The following is a 24,570-nucleotide window of genomic DNA, read 5'->3' as shown; positions in this document are numbered from 1 at the left end:
ATGCCACTTTGGTTTTCGGTCCTCTCCTCGAGAAAGGGATATGGAGAGTTTCGTGGCCGAACTTTGTAAGAAGTGGAGTTGTCAGCTTTCTTTCTGGGCGGGGCCCTTTACAGGTCCCGCCACCTCCCTTGTCCTTCATTCCGCCCCAGCCACCCACTCCAGCTTCTCTCTTCTTCCACCACGCCCTGCTTTACTTCTATCTCGGCTCCTCCCAGCGTCACTGCCTGGCCTTGGAGCTCCGCGCGCACTGCCTGACAGCACCCCGCTCCACGCCCCCGAGTCACCCTGGAGACGCGCACACACGCAGTCCGTCGTCGCGCCGCCCTGACGTAACCCCAGCGCGGTCGCCGTCGGGCTAGGGGGCGGGGCCGCGGGTCTGGCTGGCCGGCTGGGGGCGGGGCCGGAGTCCAGCTCCGGGCCTCCGCGGCCATCGCTGCCTGCGCGGTCCCTTCCCCTCGCCGGCTCCCCGCCCTCCCGGGTCGAGTGGGGCCGGGTGGCGTCCGCAGCCTCGCCCCGAGGGACACCGCGGCTTCAGGGGCTGGCCCTCCCTCCAGCGCAATGTCAGGCACCGCGACAGCTCTGTGAGTCCGAGGCCGCGGCCGTGGCGCTGGGCGGCGGCGGGTCCGGGCCGAGGCCGCTCATGGTGCCGCCACGACACCATCGCGGGGCAGGAAGGCCAGGTAGGCAGGCAGGGGAGGGCCCCGAATTCCCCGGAGCCCCAGCTGGGACCGAGTGCCCAGGAACGGCCCCACCCCCAGCTTCGGAGTAGGTGGAAGCTCCCTGGCCGAAGTGGTATTGGTCTCCAAGGGGCGGCGTGAGGGGAAGGCTGACAGGGGCGTGTGAGCCTGGTCTGGACTCCCGACACTAGTGGGAGCTGCTCGAGCGCCGCCTCCGCGCTTTTCTCACTCCCTGAGGGAGCGTCACCGGCTTAACTTTTTCCCCCCCCAATCAAAAGAAGAGAAGGTTTCCTTTTAACAGCTGTTTTCTCACTGGTCTCCGGGGAGTTACTCTTTCGATGTAAAGAGACTAGATGCAGTGACAGGCAAGGGTGGGTGGGGAAGCATGCAATAGCCCCTCACTCTACCACGTGAGGCGATTGGAAACGCGCCCCCAAGAATCACAACAAATCGCTTCCTTTCAAACAGTCAAACTCCCCTCCAAGAGATCGAATTCAGGAAAAACAGAAACAGGCGCGAGTCTAGACACTGTGTCTTGGGGTGGATTCCTGTGTAGGGAGAGGCGAATGGAGTTTCTTGAATTTACGAAACTCGAAACTCAGAGGAGTTTTTTTTTTTTTTTTAAACCAGTAGCTGACTACTCTTAAATATTGCCGTTTATTAAAGATTGCTTTTTTTTTTTTCCTGTACCACGTACTTTTCGGAGTATAATTTGAAATATACAGAGAATAAGGATGCTAGAGAAGAGTGTCAGTTATATTTAATGCATTTGGTATTTTTCTTTCGTTTGTTCATTTTGAATTTTAAGAGAAAAAAGATGTGATAAACCTTATTTTGAGTGGTTGATGTTTTCATAAGCCTCATTTTATGGCTGTTTTTAGGTGCGCTGAGTTCTTCACCTCCTTATAGGCTCAGATCTGCCAAGTTTTCAGGCATTGCTCTTGAAGATCTTAGAAAGGCCTTTAAAGTAAGGTAAGCCCCACTTTTAATCTGCTGTGTGACTTTTGTCAAATGTTTCTCTTATACTAATTTTCTCATTTTCTGCGGTTACTTTTCAAAAATCTTCTCTAATGTGATTTGTATTTTCTAAAAAACAGACTGCAAATGGTGTGTGTATTTATCATGAACCGGGTGAATTCCCAGAGCAGTGGTTTCACCCAGCGCAGGCGAATGGCTCTTGGGATTGTTATTCTCCTACTTGTTGATGTGATATGGGTCGCATCCTCAGAACTTACTTCGGTAGGTAATTTTTGTCTAGGAATGATATTGCATTATAGTAATACTACTGCTAATCTGTGGTATCTTGATAATCATTTCTATCTCTCATGCTGACTTAAAGCAGTATTTTGAATGTTGTTGAATTATTTTCTTTGATAAGTGAATTGATGTCAGTTCTAGTTGAAACAAAAGATACTGTTTTTGTTTCAGTTTTCTTAAGTCTTTTAGAGAGGATTATTTTTAAAATGAGGGTTATTTTAAAAATTCGATTATGTATCTTATTTTCTTTCTAAATTCAGTTTCTTTGTTTATAAGTAATATTTTCTAGTGGAACAAGTATCTAGGATGCAAATCCATTTGTCACCATTTAGTGGAAAGTAAGAATGCTTTTGAACAGATGGGTGAAAGAGATAGAGGTTTCATGTCAGGTCACCATAATGCATTTGCATGGGTGCATGCACATTTATACATCTGCTGATTCAAACATTGTGAAATACATGGTATACGGTGATTGCATTCAGTTAAATTTTACTTTACTTTTATCAGTGTCCTCTTGATAGTAATGTGTTATTTTGAGTGCACAAAGTAGTTTTTCTTTCTAATTATATATGTAGATATTTTATTCTGTTTGGCTAATGATCTCTATAAAAAGATGTGAAATTTTATTTTCAGAAGTTACTGCTTTTCACTTTACATGTTGTAGTCTTAAGGCTAATATACAAAAGGAAATAGTATTTATAAAATGAATTTAAATGTCAAAAGAAGCAGTTTGCTACTGCTGGTCATCTCACATCATAGTTAAGTAAATAGTTGACTTAACTATGTCATTGTGGCCAATGAGTAAATACTTTTTTCGCCATTTTGGAAGTAGGCTCTGGAATACAACAGGCCATTTATTATTTTTCAATCTTCTGTAACCTTTTTTTTTCTTTAGATGAACATTCTGTAGCTTAACCACAAAAAAATCTCTGTAATGTTGAAGGGGAAATAAGCTTATCCATAAAACTTTATTTTAATCTTAAATGGAGGGGCGCCTGGGTGGCTCAGTGGTTTAGGCCGCTGCCTTCGGCTCAGGTCATGATCTCAGGGTCCTGGGATCGAGTCCCGCATCGGGCTCTCTGCTCGGCAGGGAGCCTGCTTCCCTCTCACTCTCTCTGCCTGCCTCTCTGCCTACTTGTATCTCTCTCTGTCAAATAAATAAATAAAATCTTTAAAAAAAAAAAAAAAAAAAAAAAAAAATCTTAAATGGATAGTTTGTTTTTTATTTGTCAGGTAATAAAATTTAGGACAGAAGAGGATCTGGTCAAATTATAATTTAGCAACCCGTATCTCTTAGTAAGAGGATATTTTATAATTTTGTTATTCAAGAGTATATGTAATATGTCTAATATGTCTAATATTTCTTCAGCCAAATATGCACATTAAACTTTTGAGATATATTGTGTATTTCAACAAGTAGATCAACCTTTTCGTTATAGAAATTTTCTAACATATACAAAGTAGAAAAAATGGTATAATGGATCTTCATATACCTAACAACTATTAAATTTTGCTCATCTTCTCTTATTAACCCTTCTCCAGACATGTTTTCCTGAAATATTTTAAAGTCTATTCTAGCCCTTGTCAGTTCACCTGTAAATTCTTTCATACTCATCTCAAACTGAAAAGGTCCTAATTATTAAAAATAGAATCATTAACAAAATTATATGTCTAATAAAATTAATTATAATTTTTAAGATCATCTGGTACTTGATCCATATTCAAATTTAAGTTGCTTTCATTCCTTAACTATATCCCCCAACCCCACCTTTTTTTTTTTTAAATCATGCTAATGATTTGTTGGAAAAACTGGATCATTTTTCCTATAGGATATATCACACTGTCTTAGTCCATTTGGGTTGCCGCAATAAGACTGCCATTAGCCTGGTTGGCTCAGACAACAAACATTTATTTCTTACAGTTCTGGGGGCTGGAGAGTTCAAGATCAAGGCACTGGCAGATTAGGTGTCTGCTGAGGATCCACTTCCTGATTCTTGGGTGGCAGTCTTTGTAACTATGTCCTCAAAAGGCCAGAAGGTCAGGAAAGCTCTCTGTGGTATCTTTATAAGGTACTAATTCCTTTCATGAGGGCTCTGCACTAGACCTAATCACTTCCCAAAGGCCCCACCTCCTAATATCGTCACATTGGGAGTTAGAATTTTAACATATTAATTTTGGGAGGACACACATATTCACTGCATAGTAAGCATTTCAAATTTGGCTGATTATTTCTTTGGGGTATCACTTAACTTGCTCGTCTTTTTCTCTTATTTCCTGTAAAATGGTAGTTAAGTGTAAAGTCCTGATTTGATTCAGGTTCAGTTTTTAGGAAAAAAATACCTTGGTCATTAAAAAAAAATACTTTGATGGTACTGGATCCTGTAGAATATCATCATACATTTGTGGACTTTTGTGTATTTCATATGTTTCAGACAATTGTAGTTACTCCTTTTGGTACTTAAACTGTACTATCTTTGACCAGGGGGAGCCTCTTCAGATTGTCCTTTCAGTATGACCCTATTGATCTTTAACATCCTTAGTTGCTTTCTGGTGCAAGATGCCCCAGGTTCATCTGATAATTTTTTTCCCCATATTTGGATTTGATCATTTCTTTAAGAACCCATGGTTTCTTTTATTCCAAGATGATACAGAATACCTTCTGGATTCTATAGGTGCTCATTCCTTCTGGGTTATTTTTTTAGACCTTTCAGTGTACATAACTAGGAAATTTTTTTTTTTAAAGAAACAAAAAAATCATGAATTCTAAGCTAAATGAAGATTATAGGTGTTATATAACTTCCTAGTAATGTTAACCTTCATGCAGTTTTATTCATATGCCATTCTGCTTCATTGCCTTTCTTTATGCTGTTTCCTCTGGGCTATTATTCAGCCCTACACATGCAGCTCAAAAATAGATTCTCTTAGGAATCTTCCACAATCCTCAAAGTGGTCTGTCTCCCTTTGGTAATTCCATGGTACCTGTTGTGGTATTATGCTGTGGTATATTATGCTGTGTACTTTTTATATATGTATAAAAGGAAAGGCCATCTTATTTTTCCTTAGCTCCTAGCACAAGTACTCTTGTCTAGTAGGTTTTTAATGAAGGTGGAACAAAAATTTTTTTGGAAGTTGATGCTGCTTTGTTTGGGAATATTATCCTTTGTATACAAGCAAATATAATATTTAGAAATGAGTATAAAGTATTTTTGTAATCTCTTCTGATCTTCCCTTCCACATGAACTTCTAGAGTCAAAAATCATGTAATAGCCTTATTTTGTTGGAGATAAGTAATAAGGTTTAAGGTCATCTCATAGTTTATGTACATTTTTCCTCTCCAGTATGTTTTTACTCAGTACAACAAGCCGTTCTTCAGCACCTTTGCAAAAACATCTATGTTTGTTTTATACCTTTTGGGCTTTATTATTTGGAAGCCATGGAGACAACAGTGTACAAGAGGATTTCGAGGAAAGCATGCTGCTTTCGTAAGTTTTAAATTTTAAGTATTTGTTGGAGAGGGGATTTAGTTTTTCAAAGTTTAAAGTTACTAGTTTCTTGAAGGACAGTCAGATTCTAAGTGGTTCAGTTAATTGAGGATAGCATGATATAAGAAAAACCTACTTTTGTCCAAAGTTTTAAATGTATTCTTTTAATCAACTTGGTATCATAATATCTTGTGAGAAATCAAAGATACATAATCATTTTCTTTCCCTTATCCCAATATCCTCTGGATTGTTAAAAATATTGAACTAGCCCAAGTCATTAATGTGGCGATAAAGATAAAAGTGAAGAAGACGACTATCTGGAGTCTTTGGTCATTTGCATACTAGATGAGTAGCATCTAAATAGTTGTAAAGTTGCTTGTTAGAAGTAAAGTAAAGCAAGGTTTTGTTTATTAGAATGAAAATAGGCTATTTCAGGCCATCTTTCAGATGTTTGGCTAACCAAATTATATTCTTTCCTTGATGTAACATAACATGCTGATTGACACTGTTGACAGAAATGGCAGTTTATACAGTGATACATCTTCTAGAATTAGAAACTAAATTTTTGAGAGTGAAGACTATGGAACTGACTCTTAAATTATTTATTATTTATTTTCTTTTTCCATTCTTTTTCGTTTTTTAAAAAAATTGTGTTAGGATATATATAACATCAGATTTACCATTTTAGCCCTTTTTTTCTTGCCCCTCTTTTTTTGTTATAATAAAGTATATATGACATAAAATTTACAACTTTAACCATTTTTAAATGTATAGTGGCAGATAGTGAACATTTTAAGTGTTCATTGGCATTAACTACATTCATTTTGCTATGCAGCTATCACCACTGTCCATCTCCAGAACTTTTTCATGATCCCAAACAGAAACTCTGTACCCATTGAGTAATAACTAACTACCATTCCCCACTCCTCCCAAATACTTTCTTTCTCTATTAGTTATTTTCTTTTATGTGTACTTTTTTGTGCATTAAACTAGTAGTATTTCTCGTCTTTTCTAATGAACACTTTTATTTTTTACTTTGCAAAAGTAATACATACACATTATAGAAATGCATGTACATTATTGAACATTTAGAAAATACAGAGGAATGAAAAGAAGAAAATAGTAAATTCTGCCATCCTCAAGGAATAACTCCAGAGTATTTTGACCTATATCCTGTCATTCTTTTTCATGTGTGTATTTTTATTTTATTTTTTACAAAAGTAAAACTATACTGTTATGTCCTGTTTTACAATTGGCTTTCTGTTCTTAGTGGTATATCATGAACAACTTTCTGTGTAATTTAGTATTCCTAGAACATTTTTTAATACTAAGTTTTTAAAAATTGTAATAGTGATGCACGTTCATTGTTGAAGAGAAGTTTATGGTAACATGAAGAATAAGAATAGTCTGTCCGTAATCTCACCATTCTGCAACCACTATATATATATATGATACTTTCTGTATCACATATATATTTAAATTTTATTTAAATTTTACATGCATATATTTAAAATTATAGTAGAAGTCAATTTCTATATCATTGTCCAACTTGATTTTGCTTTCTACTTAACAGTGTATCATTAATACCTCTCCAGCCTATTAAATATACATCTGTTTCTATGTTTTCTATTTTATTTAACTGTTCCTTGTAGATTATTTCCACTTTTTCTTTTGATATAAGTAAATAGGAATATCTTTATACACATCTATAGTTATTTACTTAGGATAAATCACCAAAGTGTAATTGCTGGATAAACAGTAATGCCATTTTTCGGGCTTTTGCTTCCTATTGCTAAATTATAGTCTATAATTCATATCTCTGTTAGTAGTACATGAGATTGAATCCTTATCACAATCCCTATGTTTACCAGTTTGATAGGTGAATAATGTTTTGTTTACTCCGCATGCTTTTGGTGTTTTTTAATATATTTATTGCACAGTAGAATTCTTTTTGGAGTTGTCTATATCTTGTTCATTTTTCTACATTGACTCTTTATTGACTTAAAGGAATTCTTTTAAGAGCATGGGCCCTGGTTTTTGAGTTTTGTTCTGTCATTTGCTGATTGTATGACCTTGAGCAAGTTATTTAACCTTTTCAGACTTTAAACAAGGATAATAATAGGGTAGCTGTGGGTGAATAAAAACATGCTCCTACCGCACTAGGGTAGGGTTCGCCAAGTGCAATCCAGTCCATTAATCCATTTAGGGAGTTCTTGATGTTAATACTATTATCATGATAACACTAAGAAGTTATTTCTCTTTTTCACAAACCCACCATCCTTTACCGTCTTATCTGAAATGTTACAATAAATGGTGTTGTGCAGAGGTCATAAATTTTGTATTTAGATTGACTTTGGTTTTAAACCTGGCTCTGTTACTTAGATGAGATCTCTCAGCCTATTTCTTCATCAGTAAAATGAAGATGATAATACCTGCTTTGCATAATTAAATACTTGGCCTTAGCTGCTATTATGATTAATAATTATATCCTTATAGTACTCTGGATTTTTTATTCTGTTCCTTTGAGTGTGACTGACAACAGCCTTACTTTATACCATGAATTTAATTGAATTTTATGTCCTGTTTTCTGTAGTTTGCAGATGCTGAGGGTTACTTTGCTGCTTGCACAACAGATACAACTATGAATAGTTCTTTGGTAAGTGATTTTTTTCTCATCAGGAGTGGAGCGGGTGGCGTTGAGCCATGATAGGAAGGACTGAAATAACTTTATAACACCACTATATTGTTGGTGTAGATGTAGGATGTAGATATATCCTAATATTGGGTGCCTGCCATAAGAATTGTAATATGGTATTTTATTTCTTGGGACGCAGAAGTAAGCAGTTCAGCCCTATAGGAGAGAGGGGAAGAGGACATTGATTTAAGGAGTGAAAATCCTAAGGGATAGTCCTTTGTCCTTTGTTTCTTACCAGGTTCATCACTTTGTGTTCATTATTATCATCACTTAGGAGCAAATACATTTGTTTGACACTGAGAATATATAAGCCGGTTGTTCATTTGTTCTATAGATTTTTTCCAGAAAATTTTAAGAGCACTTTTTTTTTTTTTAAGATTTATTTATTTATTTTAGAGGAAGAGGGAGAGCACGAGGAGGAGCCGCGGGAGAGGGAGAAAGAATCTCCAGCAGGGCTCTGGCTCATGACCCTGAGATCATGACCTGAGCCTAAAGCAAGGGTTGGATATTCAACCAACTGCACCATCTTGGCGTCCCTAAGCATTACACACTTGTTCTAGGCTCTAAAAATATGCAGCCTGTGTCCTAGTATGTGAGAGTGTGTGTGTGTTCAGGGAGGGCAGAAGAGACAGATAAGTAGTGAGCAAGTAGAGTAATTAACATATTTACTTATTTTAAGCATTTATCATCCAGTTTGAGAGAAAGTATTGAGAAATCTTTTTTTTTTTTTTTTTAGACCATACTTAAGGCTTCACTTTTAAGATGTATTGTTCCAGGGGCGCCTGGGTGGCTCAGTGGATTAAGCCGCTGCCTTCGGCTCAGGTCATGATCTCGGGGTCCTGGGATCGAGCCCCGCATTGGGCTCTCTGCTCCGCGGGGAGCCTGCTTCCCCACTCTCTCTCTCTGCCTGCCTCTCTGCCTGCTTGTGATCTCTCTCTCTGTCAAATAAATAGATAAAATCTTTAAAAAAAAAAAAAAAAAAAAATAAGATGTATTGTTCCAAATGTGGCATTCTATCTGAGAAAAATTTTAAAGTTACTCTAAAGTTTAACATCAGTTTATTAAACCAATTGCTTTGTGGCCTTATTGCCAGTGCAATTTTTTGCTTATTTGTCTGGCTTTTAGAACTATAGTTGCGTGCAAGGTAGGTTATCGTAGGTATTGTATTGTAGGTATTGTACAGGGTAGGTATTGTAGGTATTGTAAAGAGAGAAAATATCATTGCATTTCTCTGGGGTCTTAACAATCAGAAAAATTATCAGTTGTCTCTATCAGGGTAGAAGGCAGAGTTGAGGTGATAGAATATTCTTCTACCTACTCTAATACTAATTTTTGCTGTTATCAGTAATGCGGGTCTGTCACATCTTTCTGCGTCAAATGCTGTAACGAAAAGTTCAGTGTAACAAAGAGACTGTCAATTTTCAGATCCTGTTGCCTCTTCACTTACTGCATAGTTTTTATTGGCAGAGTTCTATACCAAGAGCTAAAAGAGAATTAAATAGAAAACATTTTCTGTTAATTTAAGAAACAGCTTAGTTGGACAATCATGTCTTAAAAATAGATCATTTAAAGAACATATGTAAAAACAGTAGAGGAATTCAGAACCACTTAAAAACATAGACCTTTAGAGCATGGTTAGATAAACCTGGCAATTCTGTTGTCCACCACTTGATTATTTTTTATCTCTGTTTCTAGGAAAGTTGTTTGTTTGTTTTTTTTTAGTATTTTATTTATTTGACAGAGAGAAATCACAACTAGGCAGAGAGGCAGGCAGAGAGAGAGGAGGAAGCAGGCTCCCTGCGGAGCAGAGAGCCCGATGTGGGGCTCGATCCCAGGACCCTGGGATCATGACCTGAGCCGAAGGCAGAGGCTTTAACCCCACTGAACCACCCAGGCGCCCCTCTAGGAAAGTTTTTTTTTAAATGCCATTTTATGAGGTTGTTATGAGGACTAATGAGAAAGATATGTTTAACTGCTCTGGACTTTGTAACTGGTACATTGTAAGAACTGATAAGTGGTAGCTTTTTTTTCCTTGTCTGTTAATCCTGTAATGGTTTTCAGGAATCTTAATTTTTTAGTTGAATCTTTAGTTGAATATGATAAAACATTTGGCAAATGCACTTACATATTAGATCTTGCTTATCTCTTCATTGTCTACCTTCCCCTTTAAACTGTATGATCATTGAGGACAGAGACTTTGTCTTTTTTCAGTCTTATATCCCCAGGATCTAGAACAGTTTCTGACATAGTAGAAGCTCACCATGTATTTGTTAAAAGAATAAATGAAAAGGAATTAGAGCTAATCTGTTAGCTTGAGAAGGAGAGCTGTTTTTATGACATTTAAATGTTAAATATAACGTACCAATGCTGTTCCAAAACGTTCCAAAATGTTTCTGCTGTGGTGAACAGCAGAATATGGTGGTGAACAGCTGTGTTTTGAGTGGTATTTATGTCTACATTCCATCAACTTAAATTTTAGCCAATATATCATCCATTTTACTTGCTGTTTATATTTATTTCTGTTTTTGTTACATTCTAGAGTGAACCTCTTTATGTTCCTGTGAAATTTCATGATATTCCAAGTGAAAAACCTGAGAACACAAATGTTGATACTGAAGAAAGTAAGCAAAACTTAGAATTTTATACCTTAGAAATGGGAGGAGATTTTAGCGTCATTTAAGCCATCCCCAGACTTAGTGATTTTGTGGGTTGGACTTGGATTAACTGGTATTTCTTCTTTTCCATGTGATATTGGCTTGGCCTCTAATCTTCCAGAATTTTGACTGGAAGTTTTTATTTAAACCGGAAATAATTTCCAAATACTAGAAATCTCTATGGTTTCATCATACATATATATATACATATAAATATATAAAATATATATATTGAAATGAGTAACATCCTCTTCAGCCATGCCATTTGAGACTCCTAATAGCAAATTATATGAGTTTTGTTGGTTCTGTGAATTGAGTAAAGAATATCAGCTCCAGCATAAGTGCAGTATGTATCCATAATACTCTCTTGCAAAGAATAGACCTCTAGAAGATTGTTCTGCATGCTTGACCAGGAACATAATTCTCATAAGTTGGCTTTCTATGAAGAAAAATCCAAATAAAGTTTTACCATAAATGCTAAAATAATAACCATACTATAATCCTGATCTAGGCAGTTCTGTATGTACACAGTTGCAGAACCTTGTTTGAATATTGGTCTCATTTTAAAACCTTTTTATAGATGAAAATGTTTTTCCCGTCAACTCTTTGAGCAGAACTGCCTCAGGTAGTAATGTAACTCTGGTTTTCTTTGTTGTGAAAGTCACATCATATGTGGTTTAAAGAATATGCATTTATCAGTAAATTAAAACTTGTGACTTTCATTGGATGTGAGGGGAGATGTTAATGATTTTGTATTATACTTTTCCTTTTAAGCTCCCAAAAAGTCTCGTGTAAGGTTCAGTAATATCATGGAGATTCGGCAGCTTCCATCAAGCCATGCATTGGAAGCTAAGTTGTCTCGCATGTCACATCCTACTGTGAAAGAACAAGAATCCTTATTCAAAACTGTGGGAAAACTTACTGCAACTCAAGTAGCAAAAATTAGCTTTTTTTTTTGCTTTGTGGTAGGTCTTCTCTTTATTATGTGTTTAGAACTTGAATTTTAAGACAATATATGTGCCAACAGTATGCTATTGAAATGTAACACTGTTAGGTTGCTTAATTGTGACTTTATCTTTTTTTTTTTTTAATATTTTATTTATTTATTTGACAGAGAGAGATCACAAGTAGATAGAGAGGCAGGCAGAGAGAGAAAGAGGGAAGCAGGCTCCCTGCTGAGCAGAGAGCCCGATGCGGGACTCGATCCCAGGACCCTGAGATCATGACCTGAGCCGAAGGCAGCGGCTTAACCCACTGAGCCACCCAGGCGCCCTAATTGTGACTTTAAAAAACACTCAGCTATCTGGCATCACTGTGGACTTTGTGTATCAAAGTCAATAACTGCTTATCATACCTCAAAGAAGTCAACCAATACTCTTAACACAACAACTACTTATATTTATTCAGAATTTGGCATGGCTTCATGGTCAGGATAACTAATAGTTGTTTTACACTATGGTATATACAAAGCCTAGTAAATATCCAGGTTAGAGTTTACTGTATGCATTGATTTTGTCAAATAAGTGGTTTTGTAATTGTATAAATCACAAGATTTATAATTAATTTAATTACTTTAATTGTAATTAATTAATTTGTAATTTGTGATCATTTAATTAATTATTTAATTGTGATTAAATTTGTATAAAGGTGGTTAAATATTTTAGTAAGTACTCATAGTAAACATTTCTACAGAATTCCTTATATTAATAGTTTTTCTATTATATTGATAAACTGAAAAATGTGCTGTAGAGTTCACATAGAATAATCATACAGGAAATATTATTTTGGAATACGCTGGGATTAGACTTGTCTGAGTTTGTGAAAACTGAAGTTTAGAATTTGATAATGGATTTCAGGGCTCTTTTCTATATATGTCATTAAGAGTAGTCTAATCCAAGGTTGTTTAGTATGAGTCTTTAAGATTTAAATTTGTACTGAGGTTATTTAAACACCAGAAAATGCAGTGCTAATGTCAATATCATTAGCCTGATTATAAGATTTTTTTACTTCACAGTTTTGCCTCATTGCTGAGCCCATTTTTTCCATCCTCTTCCTGAGTAACATCTAGTTGAGTGATACCTTGGTTAATATATTCACCAGTACAAATAAAAAATCATTGTGAGTCAGAATGATGTATATACTAAAATTAACTTAAAGGCTCATATATTTGGATTATGCTGTTAATTATTTTTTCTGTTTGCTTGTTTTAAATGAATGTAAGGCAAGACTAAGATTTATCATTGGTTACCTAATTTTCGAATGACACTTGAGGTGAAGAATAATAAAAGCATCTATATAGTAAAAGTTAAAGACAAAGGGGGAAAGATAAGAGATTAAATGGGTAGTGTGTGTGTGGTGGAAAGAACCGGGGTGTGGAATGGGATGATTATATCAGGAACTCGATTAAGAGGAAGAAAGCTACTTTGAATGAGCACACAATTCATCTCTAGGCAAATGTGTAAAAGGAAAGGCAAAAAGGAAAACCTCCTGAATTACACAGCTTATTGCCTATTTAAAAGGAAATACTTCCCTTCATTGGATAAAGCAAACTTTTTTCCAACTCACAACTCTGAGAGAATGTTACATAAATAACATAGGTACTATTCCATATAGCATGCTGATTTACAGATACATATATGCATATAAAAAGCCTTTTTAAAAATTGTGGTAAGGGCGCCTGGGTGGCTTAGTGGGTTAAGCCTCTGCCTTCGGTTTGGATCATGGTCTCGGGGTCCTGGGATTGAGTCCCTCATCGGACTCTCTGCTAGGCAGGGTGCCTGCTTCCTCCTCTCTCTCTCTCTCTGCCTGCCTCTGTCTGCTTGTGATCTCTCTCTGTCGAATAAATAAAATCTTTAAAAAAATAAAAATTAATAAATAAATAAAAATTGTGGTAAAATATACATGATATAAAATTTGCCATTTTAACCTTTTTTTAATTTTAACCATTTTTAAGTGTATAGTTCAGTGGCATTAGGTAAGATCACAACCACCTATCAACAGAACATTTTTTCATCCTGCAAAACTGAAATCAATCCTATATCCGTTAAATAACTCTCCTTTCTTACCTCTCCCAGACTCTGACAACCACCATTCTACTTTCTTTCTCTATGAATTTGATTACTCTTAAGTACCTCGTGTGCGTGGAATCATACATTGTTTTTTATTTTATTTTATTTTTTTTAGATTTTATTTATTTGTCAGAGCAGGCAGAGGGAGAAGCAGGCTCTCTGCTTAACTGACTGGTCCACCCCTGCACTCCACTATTTTTCATTTTATGACTGACTTATCTCAGCATAAAGTCTTCAGGGTTCATCCTCGTAGCATATGTCAGAACTTTCTTCTCTTCCAAAGGGTGAATACCATATCACTATAGGGATATTCCACATTTTGTTTATTCATTGTTGGTGCGCACTTGGATGCTTCCACCTTCAGTAGTCTTTAAAAAAAAAAAAAAAACTTTAGTAAGTTACAAGAGTAGAAAATGGTGTTAGTCTTTAGTAAAGGCATTTCTGTACAAAGTCAGAGTATTATCGTCCAGGTATATAGCTTTTTAGAAACCTAACTTAAGAGTGATAAGCTTTGATAAGTTTTAGAACAGTGCTGTTCAACAGAAATATAAGCCTCAAATGCAGGGGTCATAGGTATTTTTTTTAATTTTCTACAATTAGAAAAAAATTAATTACATTTTTAAAAATTTTAAAAGAGAAATCAAGAGAAACAAGTGAAGTTAATTTTAATACTATGTTTTTATTTAACCCACAGTATGTAAAATACTTCAGTATGTTATCAGTATAAAAATTATTGATGAGATAGTTTTTTTTAGTACTAAATATTCTAAGCATTTCATTTTCTACTTTAGTTTCCATTTCATTTCAATTTCAGTTCTTATTTCTTATTTTAGTCGCTAAACATTTCAATTCAGACTAGCCACATTTCAGTTCTTTAGTAGCTAAATGTAGCTAGTGGCTAGTGTATTGTACAGTGCAGGGCAGGAGTTAATTTCTGTATTTGCCAGTCCTCCTTGAATATCTTTTGTCTCATGAGGGCTTATGATGTTTTAATTTTTCTCTGTAGAATATAATTTAGGTTATAGAATGTTTACCTAGAATATTTTTTATGATAATTTTAAAATAACTTGCCACTCATGAAATAATGAAATATAGAAATTATTTGTGATAGATTATTTATTAATAAGTGGTTGTCCTCAAGTGTGGAATAGTGAAGGGAAACATTGTAAAGTTAATTTTTATTGGAAAGTAATTGGGATGTGTCTAATTTTGTAATGAGAGTGCTTTGGGTTTGAGAACCAGAGAATGGGGAGAAGTGTAGGATAGGAAGGTCTTTCTAGGAAAAATTTCTAAATTATGATGTTTTCTTATGATTTTTGAATGGCTGCTACCTGAATGATCTGTCTTTAGTTCTTTATCATGCATTAGCTGAGACCAGTGAGATTGTTTTGAAAATGAGCACAGTATTTATGTGTTAAAGTGGTAAGGAAAGTGAGTCAAGAAAGCTAATTATCACCCTGTAACTATTATCTTTTCTTGTAGATAGATCTCCAAAAGATAATTAGAAGCAGAATCTTCTGCCTTTTTTCTAGCACTTCATATATGTTTGATATTGCTCATCTTAGCAATTGTTACCTCATTTTCTTGTTTAGAAAGTCCAGTGAAGTTATCTGAGAAGTCGGAGGACTGCAGGCACCATCAAAATCACTTTGCCGTAGTTTTACTCTCGCTTTTGCCTTGAGTACTGTGTAGACTAAATGGAGTCTATTAAACTCAGCTATCTGCTACCTTTTAGTAGTGCTCTAAGATCATATTTCTTTGTTGAAGTGTCTGTACATATTTTAATATCTGAGAATTTCTCCAAATTTAAATTTTGTTTAGATAAACTTTAGTAGAATGCTAGAAATGCTTGGATAAAGCAAATTTTGAAGTTGAGTTGATTCAGTTTTACCCTTTTTTTTTAAAAAACTGAATGCTGGCCGGGGCCGCGGGGGAGGGGGGTGGAGGGCGCCGGGTTCTGCGCGCCGCGCGCCCCCACAAAAAAAAAACAAGAAAAAAAAAAACAAAAAACAAAAACTGAATGCTAATTTTAACCAACTGTTGTTAATTTCTTAAGGGACATTGAATAGCAAAGATCTTAAATCTAATTATAAATGCCCTCTTTTTAAGTCAGTGACTTTTCAATAGAAGGCAACTTCTAGAAGCTCTTGTGATAAAATATTTAGGGGGGTAAAAGAGGGACCTATAAATTATGACAGATATAAGCATGTCATTCATTAGGTTTCACTTTGTTTTCTTTTTCTTTAGTGGTTTCTGGCAAATTTGTCATATCAAGAAGCACTTTCAGACACACAAGTTGCTATAGTTAATATTTTGTCCTCAACTTCTGGTAAGAAATTTTTCTTCAAAATCTACATTACAAATTGAAATATATACTGTTTTATATATATATATATATATATATATATATATAATACACACACACACACACACACGCATATACACATTTTTATCTTATTATAAATTATTACATTCATTCTGATGTACATTAGTGTATTGTAACTATATAATATTGGTGGTTTTTTGCTACAGCTTTGTGCTATTTATATTCCTTTGGTTTTATTTTATGGTATTTATTTTGGTATTTATTTTATTTTGGTTTTATTTTATGGTTTTTTTAAATATAAAAACTTATTAAGGTTTTATAGGCTATTTCTTTATATTATAGTCATTCCTTTCACATTCTTTCTGAAGATCTTTTTCTAGACCCTTTGACTAAATGTAATTGCTTATTTCAGAGCCATAATTTCCCTTATGAAAGGTGTTTTATTTTAAAAAATTGAATCACCTTCCAAATCTGGGAGAGGAAAAGTATTTTTGAAGCTATAAAAGTAACCTGAGCACATATGCTTGACTATGATGAGGTCATAATGTAACTCTGAGTGCTCAATTTCACTGTCTTACTAGTTTAAAGTAAATGGGGCTATACTTAATCTGTATTATTAAAATAAGCATGGTTTAGTTTAAAGGCTGTTTTTGACAGTATTTAAACTGATGTATCTTTTTTCCTTGTAGGACTTTTTACCTTAATTCTTGCTGCAATGTTTCCAAGTAACAGTGGAGATAGATTTACTCTTTCTAAACTATTAGCTGTAATTTTAAGGTAAGAATATAGCATAATAGCTAGTTAATTCTGTTTAAAAACATAATGTTTAAAAAATTTCCGATAGTGACATAGGATAGTTCGTATTATAGTGTACTGTATAGGCAGAGAAAGATAAGAATAAAAGAAGGTTTTATATGGACAGCATGCTCCTCAGCCTGGGTCACATCCTTGAATAGTTTTCTACATGTTCCTGGGGAGAGTAACTGGAGGGAGGGATCCCAAGGCTCTCCCATTCATGGGAGGACAGATGGTATAATACTATGTATTGTACTGGTGCTTACATTTAACTTAATGTGGCAGCTTGATCCTCATTACCTCCAAGTTCCTTTTTCCTTTCCCTAAAACAAGTTACCTTTTTGTTTTTGTTTCGGGTTTTACTTCTACTTCTGGAAGTCAAGTATGCAATCTTTCCTGATTGGCTCAGCTTCAAGTGATCTTTCAGTTATTTTCTGTATAAATCATTTGACAACTTTGCATTACTGTATCTCATCAGTATCGTCAATAACTGTATTTAAGTCTTTTATTTTTATGTAACTTTGTGTTTGTCTTACTTTTCTGTGGATTATAAACCTTTAAAGGCCACCGCCTAGTTTTATAACTTATTTTTGCCACCAAAAGTTTAGCCTAGGGCTTTGCTTACCAGCAGTAGTCAAAAAAGATTTGTCAGTTTGGTAAAGCTGTTGTTTTACTGAGAAAAAAAATCAGAAATCAGAGAAGGTAGTAGAATGATTTAATGGAGAAAGTAATGTATCTTAACTGTCAGAGCGGGGTTTGAATCAGAGCTTTGTTCTTTGTTTCTGTCAGTTCCCTTAAATTCTCCAAGAGGGTTTCTTAGGTGAGAAAATGATAGTATCTACTTTCCAGACTTGTTTTAAAGTTCAGAGGGAATGTATGTAAAAAATTATTATAATGGGGGCTGAGGTACTCTTATTTTGATGTTTTTTTCCTTGATAGATAAAACCGTGGTAGTTTCCAAGGTTAGTCTGGTTGACTAATTTACTATAACTAATTTATTATTTAGATTTTATGACCAATAGAAGTTTATTATATTGCATAATTGACTAATTGTTTTAGCCAAACGTATTTGTGTATTGGGGAAATGTAATAGATTTATATTGGGGAAGTAAATGAGGTTTTATTCAACTTTATTCAAAATTCATGCTAATTTTTTTTCCATTTTATTTATTTTTTCAGCGTAACAGTATTCATTGTTTTTGCACAACACCCAGTGCTCCATGCAAAACGTGCCCTCCCTATTCCTGTTCCCCCAACCTCCCACCCCTGACTCTTCAAAACCCTCAGGTTGTTTTTCAGAGTCCACAGTCTCTTATGGTTCGCCTCCCCCTCCAAATTTTTTTTTTTTAATAAACATATAATGTATTTTTAAAATTCATGCTAATTTTTAACTTTTCTTATTACTGTATTATAAAGTTTTGAAAAAGAAGGAAATGGTTTTAAAATGTTGAACTTGTAAATTTTGACAGAGTTCATTAAAGTAGATCTAGAACTGGGGTCAGCAGAGTTAAGACTAGCTTGCTTCCTATTTTTTTAAAGTTTTATTGGAATAGCTGTTCTCATTTGTTAGCATATTATTTATGGCTACTTAAGCACCATAATGACAGTTCTGTTGCAACAGAGACTATATGGTCTGCAAGCCTAAAATTTTTTTTTTTTTAAATATTTTATTTATTTGACAGAGAGAAATCACAACTAGGCAGAGAGGCAGGCAGAGAGAGAGGAGGAAGCAGGCTCCCTGCGGAGCAGAGAGCCTGATGTGGGGCTCGATCCCAGGACCCTGGGATCATGACCCGAGCCGAAGGCAGAGGCTTTAACCCACTGAGCCACCCAGGTGCCCCAAGCCTAAAATATTTACTATTTGTTCCTTTGAGGAAGTTTGCTTGACCTGAGGTCTAGAAAAATTATTACTTAGAATATTTAATATATTTATTACATGTTCTTAATACTATATTGAACATTGATTATACTTTGTTTTGAAGTAGTCTTGTGCAATGAGATTCAGTTTCTGAGGTTATAAAAAGAATTTGACAGAGCAACAATTTTGAAGGAAATCTGATAAGCTAAAAAGCCTCACATTATCAGTCAAGAGACAAAAAGGGGGTATTCTCTATCTAAGCTCTCTGGAATTCAATCAAGTCTCCATCATTACTAGTTTTGTGGTTTGGGGCACATTTCTTGCCTCACTGTGTCACAGTTTCCTCACCTGTAAGTTGGGAATACTAGTGAGTTGTCTCAGAGGATTCTTACAAGTGTTAAATGAGTTAAAACTTTAAAAATGCTAGGAACGGTGTCTGATGTATAGTAGATGCTCAATATACTTAGTCATTGTGATTATTATTATCTAAATTGAACTGAAACCTCTAGTTTCTAGGATGTTGTGGGTGCTCAATAAATAATAGTTGAATTTAAACAATGATTGTTTAACAGAATATTAAAATATTTAATTGAGAGACATGAGTACTTAATGTAAGCACTAGATTTGACTTAGGAATGTATAATTCCATAAGGTAAAAAAAATGTTTTTAATATTCCTCTCCTGTGTCACTTAGTTTTTTTGGATCAGTAGGTAAAAGACTTAGAATGGCTTTTTAAAAAGTTAACAATATTTTATCTGCTTTAAAAATATGTACAATTACAAAAAAAAAAAAAGGGGGCGCCTGGGTGGCTCAGTGGTTTAAGCCTCTGCCTTCAGCTCAGGTCATGAACTCAGGGTCCTGGGATCGAGCCCCGCATCGGGCTCTCTGCTTGGCGGGGAGCCTGCTTCCCCCTCTCTCTCTGCCTGCCTCTCTGCCTACTTGTGACCTCTCTCTCTGTCAAATAAATAAATAAAATTTAAAAAAAAAAGTACAATTACAAGAGCCATAGAAATAGAAAGACATTAGCTAACAGGAACTACATCTGTTCTGTTTGCTGCTGTAACACAGTGATTAGCTCAGTAAATAATAACTTTAAAATTTTTTTCAATAAATAACAACTGAGTGAATGAATGATCTCTGATTTCTCTACATCTTTAATTCAGCCTTTTTACATCCATTAATCATTTAAACATTTAAGGAGAGTTTCATTGCTAATTTAGGTTTTATCAGTGGGCAAGAGTTAGTGCTATTGCAAGATGTGTATGGATATACTATATGTGTATCTTCAAAAAAAAGTTTGGAAGGGGGTAGACAAGTTGGTTAACTGAAAAGAGCAGGTAGCATAGGAGGTAAAAATACTTTCCTAGAAGCAGACTGGCTGAGTTTCAGTCCCAGCTATGTGATTTTGGTCAAGTTACTTTGTATATTTGTGCATTAGTATTCTGAAGTGTAAAATGGTAATGGTAGTAACAATACTACCTTTATTATAAAGTAATTGGTACATTTCGTGAGCATTAAATGAATACAAGTATAGCACTGATTCTGTCCTGTTAATATTGTTCGATATTAATAAAATCCCTAAATTCTTCGGCAGTTGTAGTTTTGCCCAGTTTTGAGAGTAGTCTAGATCACTTGTAAGTAATTTTTATCTTTAATTATTATCCCTTTTTAAGGAGTTTATTGTTCTGCTCATCAGTAATCCTCTTATTCCCATAGCATTGGAGGTGTTGTACTGGTAAACTTGTCAGGGTCTGAAAAATCTGCTGGAAGAGATACAATAGGTAAGTATGTGACTCTGCATTCTTTCTGTTAAGAGTATACAAGAAAGTTTTGTGCATGTCATTATGTCTTTATGTTCATGTGTGTGCAGACAAACACACACAGAGGTCAGGCACTAACGTGGTCTTTTTTTAACTTTTCCTTTGGAAATAATGTGAAAAATTTCAAAAATAGTTTACAGAATTTTCATATAGCCTTTTACTCACATTCTCTGCTAACTATGTAAATAACTGCAGTATAGTTATAAAAGTCAGGAATTAACATTGATTATCATATATGTATGTGTGTGTGTGTGTGTATTTTTTTTTCTTTCTTTCTTTTCTTTTTTTTAAGATTGGAGAGAGACGGGGCCTGGGGAGGGACAGAGGGAGAGGAAGGGAGGGAATCTTAGTCAGGCTCCATGCCCAATGCTGAGTCTGATGTGGGCTCAGTTTCACAACCTTGAAATCCTGACCTGAGCCCAAACTGAGTTGCTGTTTAACCAACTGAGCTATCCAGGCACCCCAAAATTAATTATAATTAAATTATCTGGTCTGTATGATATCCTTTTTAAATCTCGGTATTTTTCCCACTAATGTCTGGTACAGTATCACTTGTTGCATTTAGTTTATGTCTCCTTAGTTTCCTTTAATCTGGAACTGCCCCTCAGTCTTTTTTGTTGGTGCTGATGTTGGTCTTTTATAACCTTAACGCTTTTGAAGGATACTGTCTAGTTGTTTTGTGGAATGTTCCTCGCTTTTGGTTTGTGTGATACTTCTTTATGGTTAAATTTATATTGTGTATTTTTGGTAAGAATGCCATGGAAGTAATACTAGAATTGTCCTGATCCATATACCATATCAGAAGGCACATGGTGTTGTCCCGTTACTAGTGGCTAGTTAATTTTAAGGTAGTGTCTGCTAGGTGGCTCCAGTGTGAAGTTACACATTTTTTTTTCTTTGTAAGTAATAAGCATCTTGCGGGGAGATACATTGAGACTATGCAAATACTCTGTTTCTGTACACTTACACTCACTGATTTTGTGATTCATGTTTCTTGTCTAAAACATTTACTTGTATGGTGAACACTCAGTTTTGATCCATTGTTTAGGTTAAGCAAAAGCAAAGATAATCAGAACCCATCTTAATGGTTTCCCTCTGGATACTTTGTTTAGACATTTGAAGTTCATTGAATGGAACCGTGCTTTTTAAACCATCCCTGGTCACTGCCCAGTGAGCCATGCCTTAAACTGTATCATCTCTTTCTCCGCCAGAGCGACTTTGTATATGTAAAACAATACACGTATTTGTTGTGTATGTGTGAGTTTTTTTTTTTTTTTTAAGATTTTTATTTATTTGACAGACAGAGACCACAAGTAGGCAGAGAGGCAGGCAGAAAGAGAGAGAGGAGGAAGCAGGCTCCCAGCCAAGCAGAGAGCCCGATGCGGGGCTCGATCCCAGGACCCTGGGATCACGACCCGAGCTGAAGGCAGAGGCTTTAACCCGCTGAGCCACCCAGGCGCCCCTATGTGTGAGATTTTTATTGACAGGCTTTCTTTTTGCTTTTTAAAAATGCTTTAGAATAATTTTTAAAAACAGATTTAATAAAACATTGGACTTTTGGATAATTAAAGTATTAAATGTGGTCACTTGCCAGACAGCACATTAATTTAGCTATTTTTAAGGGCTTACCAAAATGTTTTTGAGAATGAGTTAATACTTAAAAGAACCAATATTTATTATGCCTATACTACAAACCTTCTATTATGTTAGATATTTTAGAACAATAAAAAGTATAAGTAATGTGTTTGCAGTTTTCAAGGAGTTCTTGATTTTAAGTATTAGATTTATAAAATGAAACCACTAGAGAATAAATAATACTATATTTAACCATGTAAGTATTAAATGGTCTAAAATCAAAGACAAGGAGGATGGAAATTCAGTGGAGGAGAAGGGGATGCTTTGTGGCAGAAGGGGGAATTTTAACTGGGCCTTGAAGATGGTAGTGGAATATGTAATAAAGATGATAGGTCACAGGGGGGAGGACTGTATAAGCAGTGGCTTAGAGATGGAAAGAAACATTGTTATGCCAGACAGTGTCAGGTGAAATTGTTTATGTAGGGGAAAATACGAAGTTGCATTTCAGAATTTAAAAACAAAGTGTTACTTATATGAGTTTTAATATTATAACGTGCATGCTTGGCTAGATCATTGGATGTTTTTGCATGTGTTTGTTCACTCTTTAAACTTCTTCCTCTACTCTTGAAGGGCATGAGGGAGGTGGGATTACTTTTATTTTTTCATATTTGTGTACTTCTTGAAATCACATCTGACACATAGGTTTTAAATAAGTGTGTGTTGAATAAGTTAATGAACAAATGCATTAATTCATTATGTTGATTTTTACAGGTTCCATTTGGTCTCTTGTTGGAGCTATGCTCTATGCTGTCTATATTGTTATGATTAAGAGAAAAGTAGACAGAGAAGATAAGTTGGATATTCCAATGTTCTTTGGTAAGAATATGTCTACCTGTGAGGCTACTTTCTTTGAATGATTAACTTAGGGTTTTGTTTTTGGAGGGAATGAAGAAGCCTTCTCTCCTTCTCCATATGATTCTTTAAAACCATCATATTTTAAAGATTATGAAGTCTAGTTTCAGTGTTTTTCTCATATCTTGCCCTGCATGATTTTGCACCTGTGATTCAATGCTCATTTCCTCAGTGTGAGATAAAGAAATTCCTCGTAATGCCTTTTTTGCTTTCATGTCTTTAGCCTTTGAATCAGATATTTTCTTCATTGCTATGATAGAATTACACTGTTTTAGGCATGTGAGAGTATACTTGTTGTATTACACCTTTTGCTATTTTTGAATTGTTAGAAGCTTCATATTGGAGAAACAGCTCCCAATGATATATATAAAATACCATTCTAGTCTATGTACCGTTCATTAAAACTCAAGGGCCATTTAAAGGCTTTCCATTGCACTTTAAAATATAGATTCTTTTATGATAAAGATTTTCAAATTACCCAATTGTAGTTTCTGGCATCAGTTCTTAATTTTGGTAAATAAAATACCTAATATGATTTATAAGCTTTTCCTTGCCTTGTGTCAGCTCAGTAAAAAACTTGTGCTCTCTGTTGGATATCTGTAGATGTTTTCCAAAAGATACCCGAATATCACTAGATAAAAAAGCCTGGTGGTGAAAGTTCAAAGTACAGCTAATAGGGAATCAGGAGACCAGGAATATGGCTGTTCTAATTTCATTTATTTCATACTCATCTGCAAAATGAGGAAATTGGACTGGATAAGTAGCTTTCAAACTGATTTGCAGAGGATCCTGAGAAGGGTGAGAGGAAGTGGAGTTGCATGCGGGGTTCTGGTTCTTAGAGTCTTTTGCTGCTTCAGCTGAAACAGTTCTGTTTTGGGGGGCTTTTGCATTATAATTTAATTTGTAGAAAATATTTTTCTGCTAAAAAATGTTTGAATATCTTCACTTGATGATTAGCAGAAAACATTTGGAAAGCTACCAGACCAAGTGATCATCATTCAAGTTTAAATATGGAATTCAATTAATATAACTTAAATATGAAGGTAACTTTAGTGATGTCTTATTTTAGAGTCATAGAAAATTCCACTTGGAATGGAACAAAATGCTAATATTTTTGAGTTTTTTGTTTTTTTTTTTTCTTTTTAAGACTGGCAATTTTCAGGAAAAATTGTTCAACTTATTCTTACTACAGTACACACAGTCATGTAACTTGATTGGTCTTCTTCATATATGATGTAACACAGTATTATTTTGACCTGGACCTTACAATAGGCAGGACAGAAAAGACATTAGGATTGGGTTGTGGAGGGTTCTTTAGGCATGGGGATAGAGCAGAGCATAACAGGGAACAATGTGTAGATCTGTGTGATTGGACTAGAGGCTCACTTTAGGGAAGAATAGAAGGATATGCAGGCCAGATTCTGAAGAATCTGGAGAATAGGTAGAAGCA

General features: G+C 35.3%; 1 protein-coding gene across 1 annotated transcript in view; it reads left to right on the top strand.

The window, feature by feature from the left end:
- Positions 1-389: 389 nt before the first annotated feature.
- Positions 390-24,570, top strand: part of SLC35F5 (solute carrier family 35 member F5) — a 39,750-nt gene continuing 15,569 nt past the window's right edge. The window contains exons 1-11 of the mRNA XM_046019201.1: positions 390-680; positions 1,559-1,649; positions 1,775-1,916; positions 5,273-5,416; positions 8,010-8,072; positions 10,651-10,732; positions 11,540-11,730; positions 16,081-16,162; positions 16,849-16,936; positions 20,530-20,594; positions 22,980-23,084. Of these exons, the coding sequence (XP_045875157.1) occupies positions 641-680; positions 1,559-1,649; positions 1,775-1,916; positions 5,273-5,416; positions 8,010-8,072; positions 10,651-10,732; positions 11,540-11,730; positions 16,081-16,162; positions 16,849-16,936; positions 20,530-20,594; positions 22,980-23,084 (1,093 nt within the window). The 5' untranslated portion in view covers positions 390-640. The remainder of the gene's footprint in view (positions 681-1,558; positions 1,650-1,774; positions 1,917-5,272; positions 5,417-8,009; positions 8,073-10,650; positions 10,733-11,539; positions 11,731-16,080; positions 16,163-16,848; positions 16,937-20,529; positions 20,595-22,979; positions 23,085-24,570) is intronic.

This window comes from Meles meles, chromosome 9 (genome assembly GCF_922984935.1).
Source record: "Meles meles chromosome 9, mMelMel3.1 paternal haplotype, whole genome shotgun sequence".
Lineage (NCBI taxonomy): Eukaryota > Metazoa > Chordata > Mammalia > Carnivora > Mustelidae > Meles > Meles meles.
Note: the sequence above shows the minus strand (reverse complement) of the source record. Positions and strands in the feature narration are given on the sequence as shown.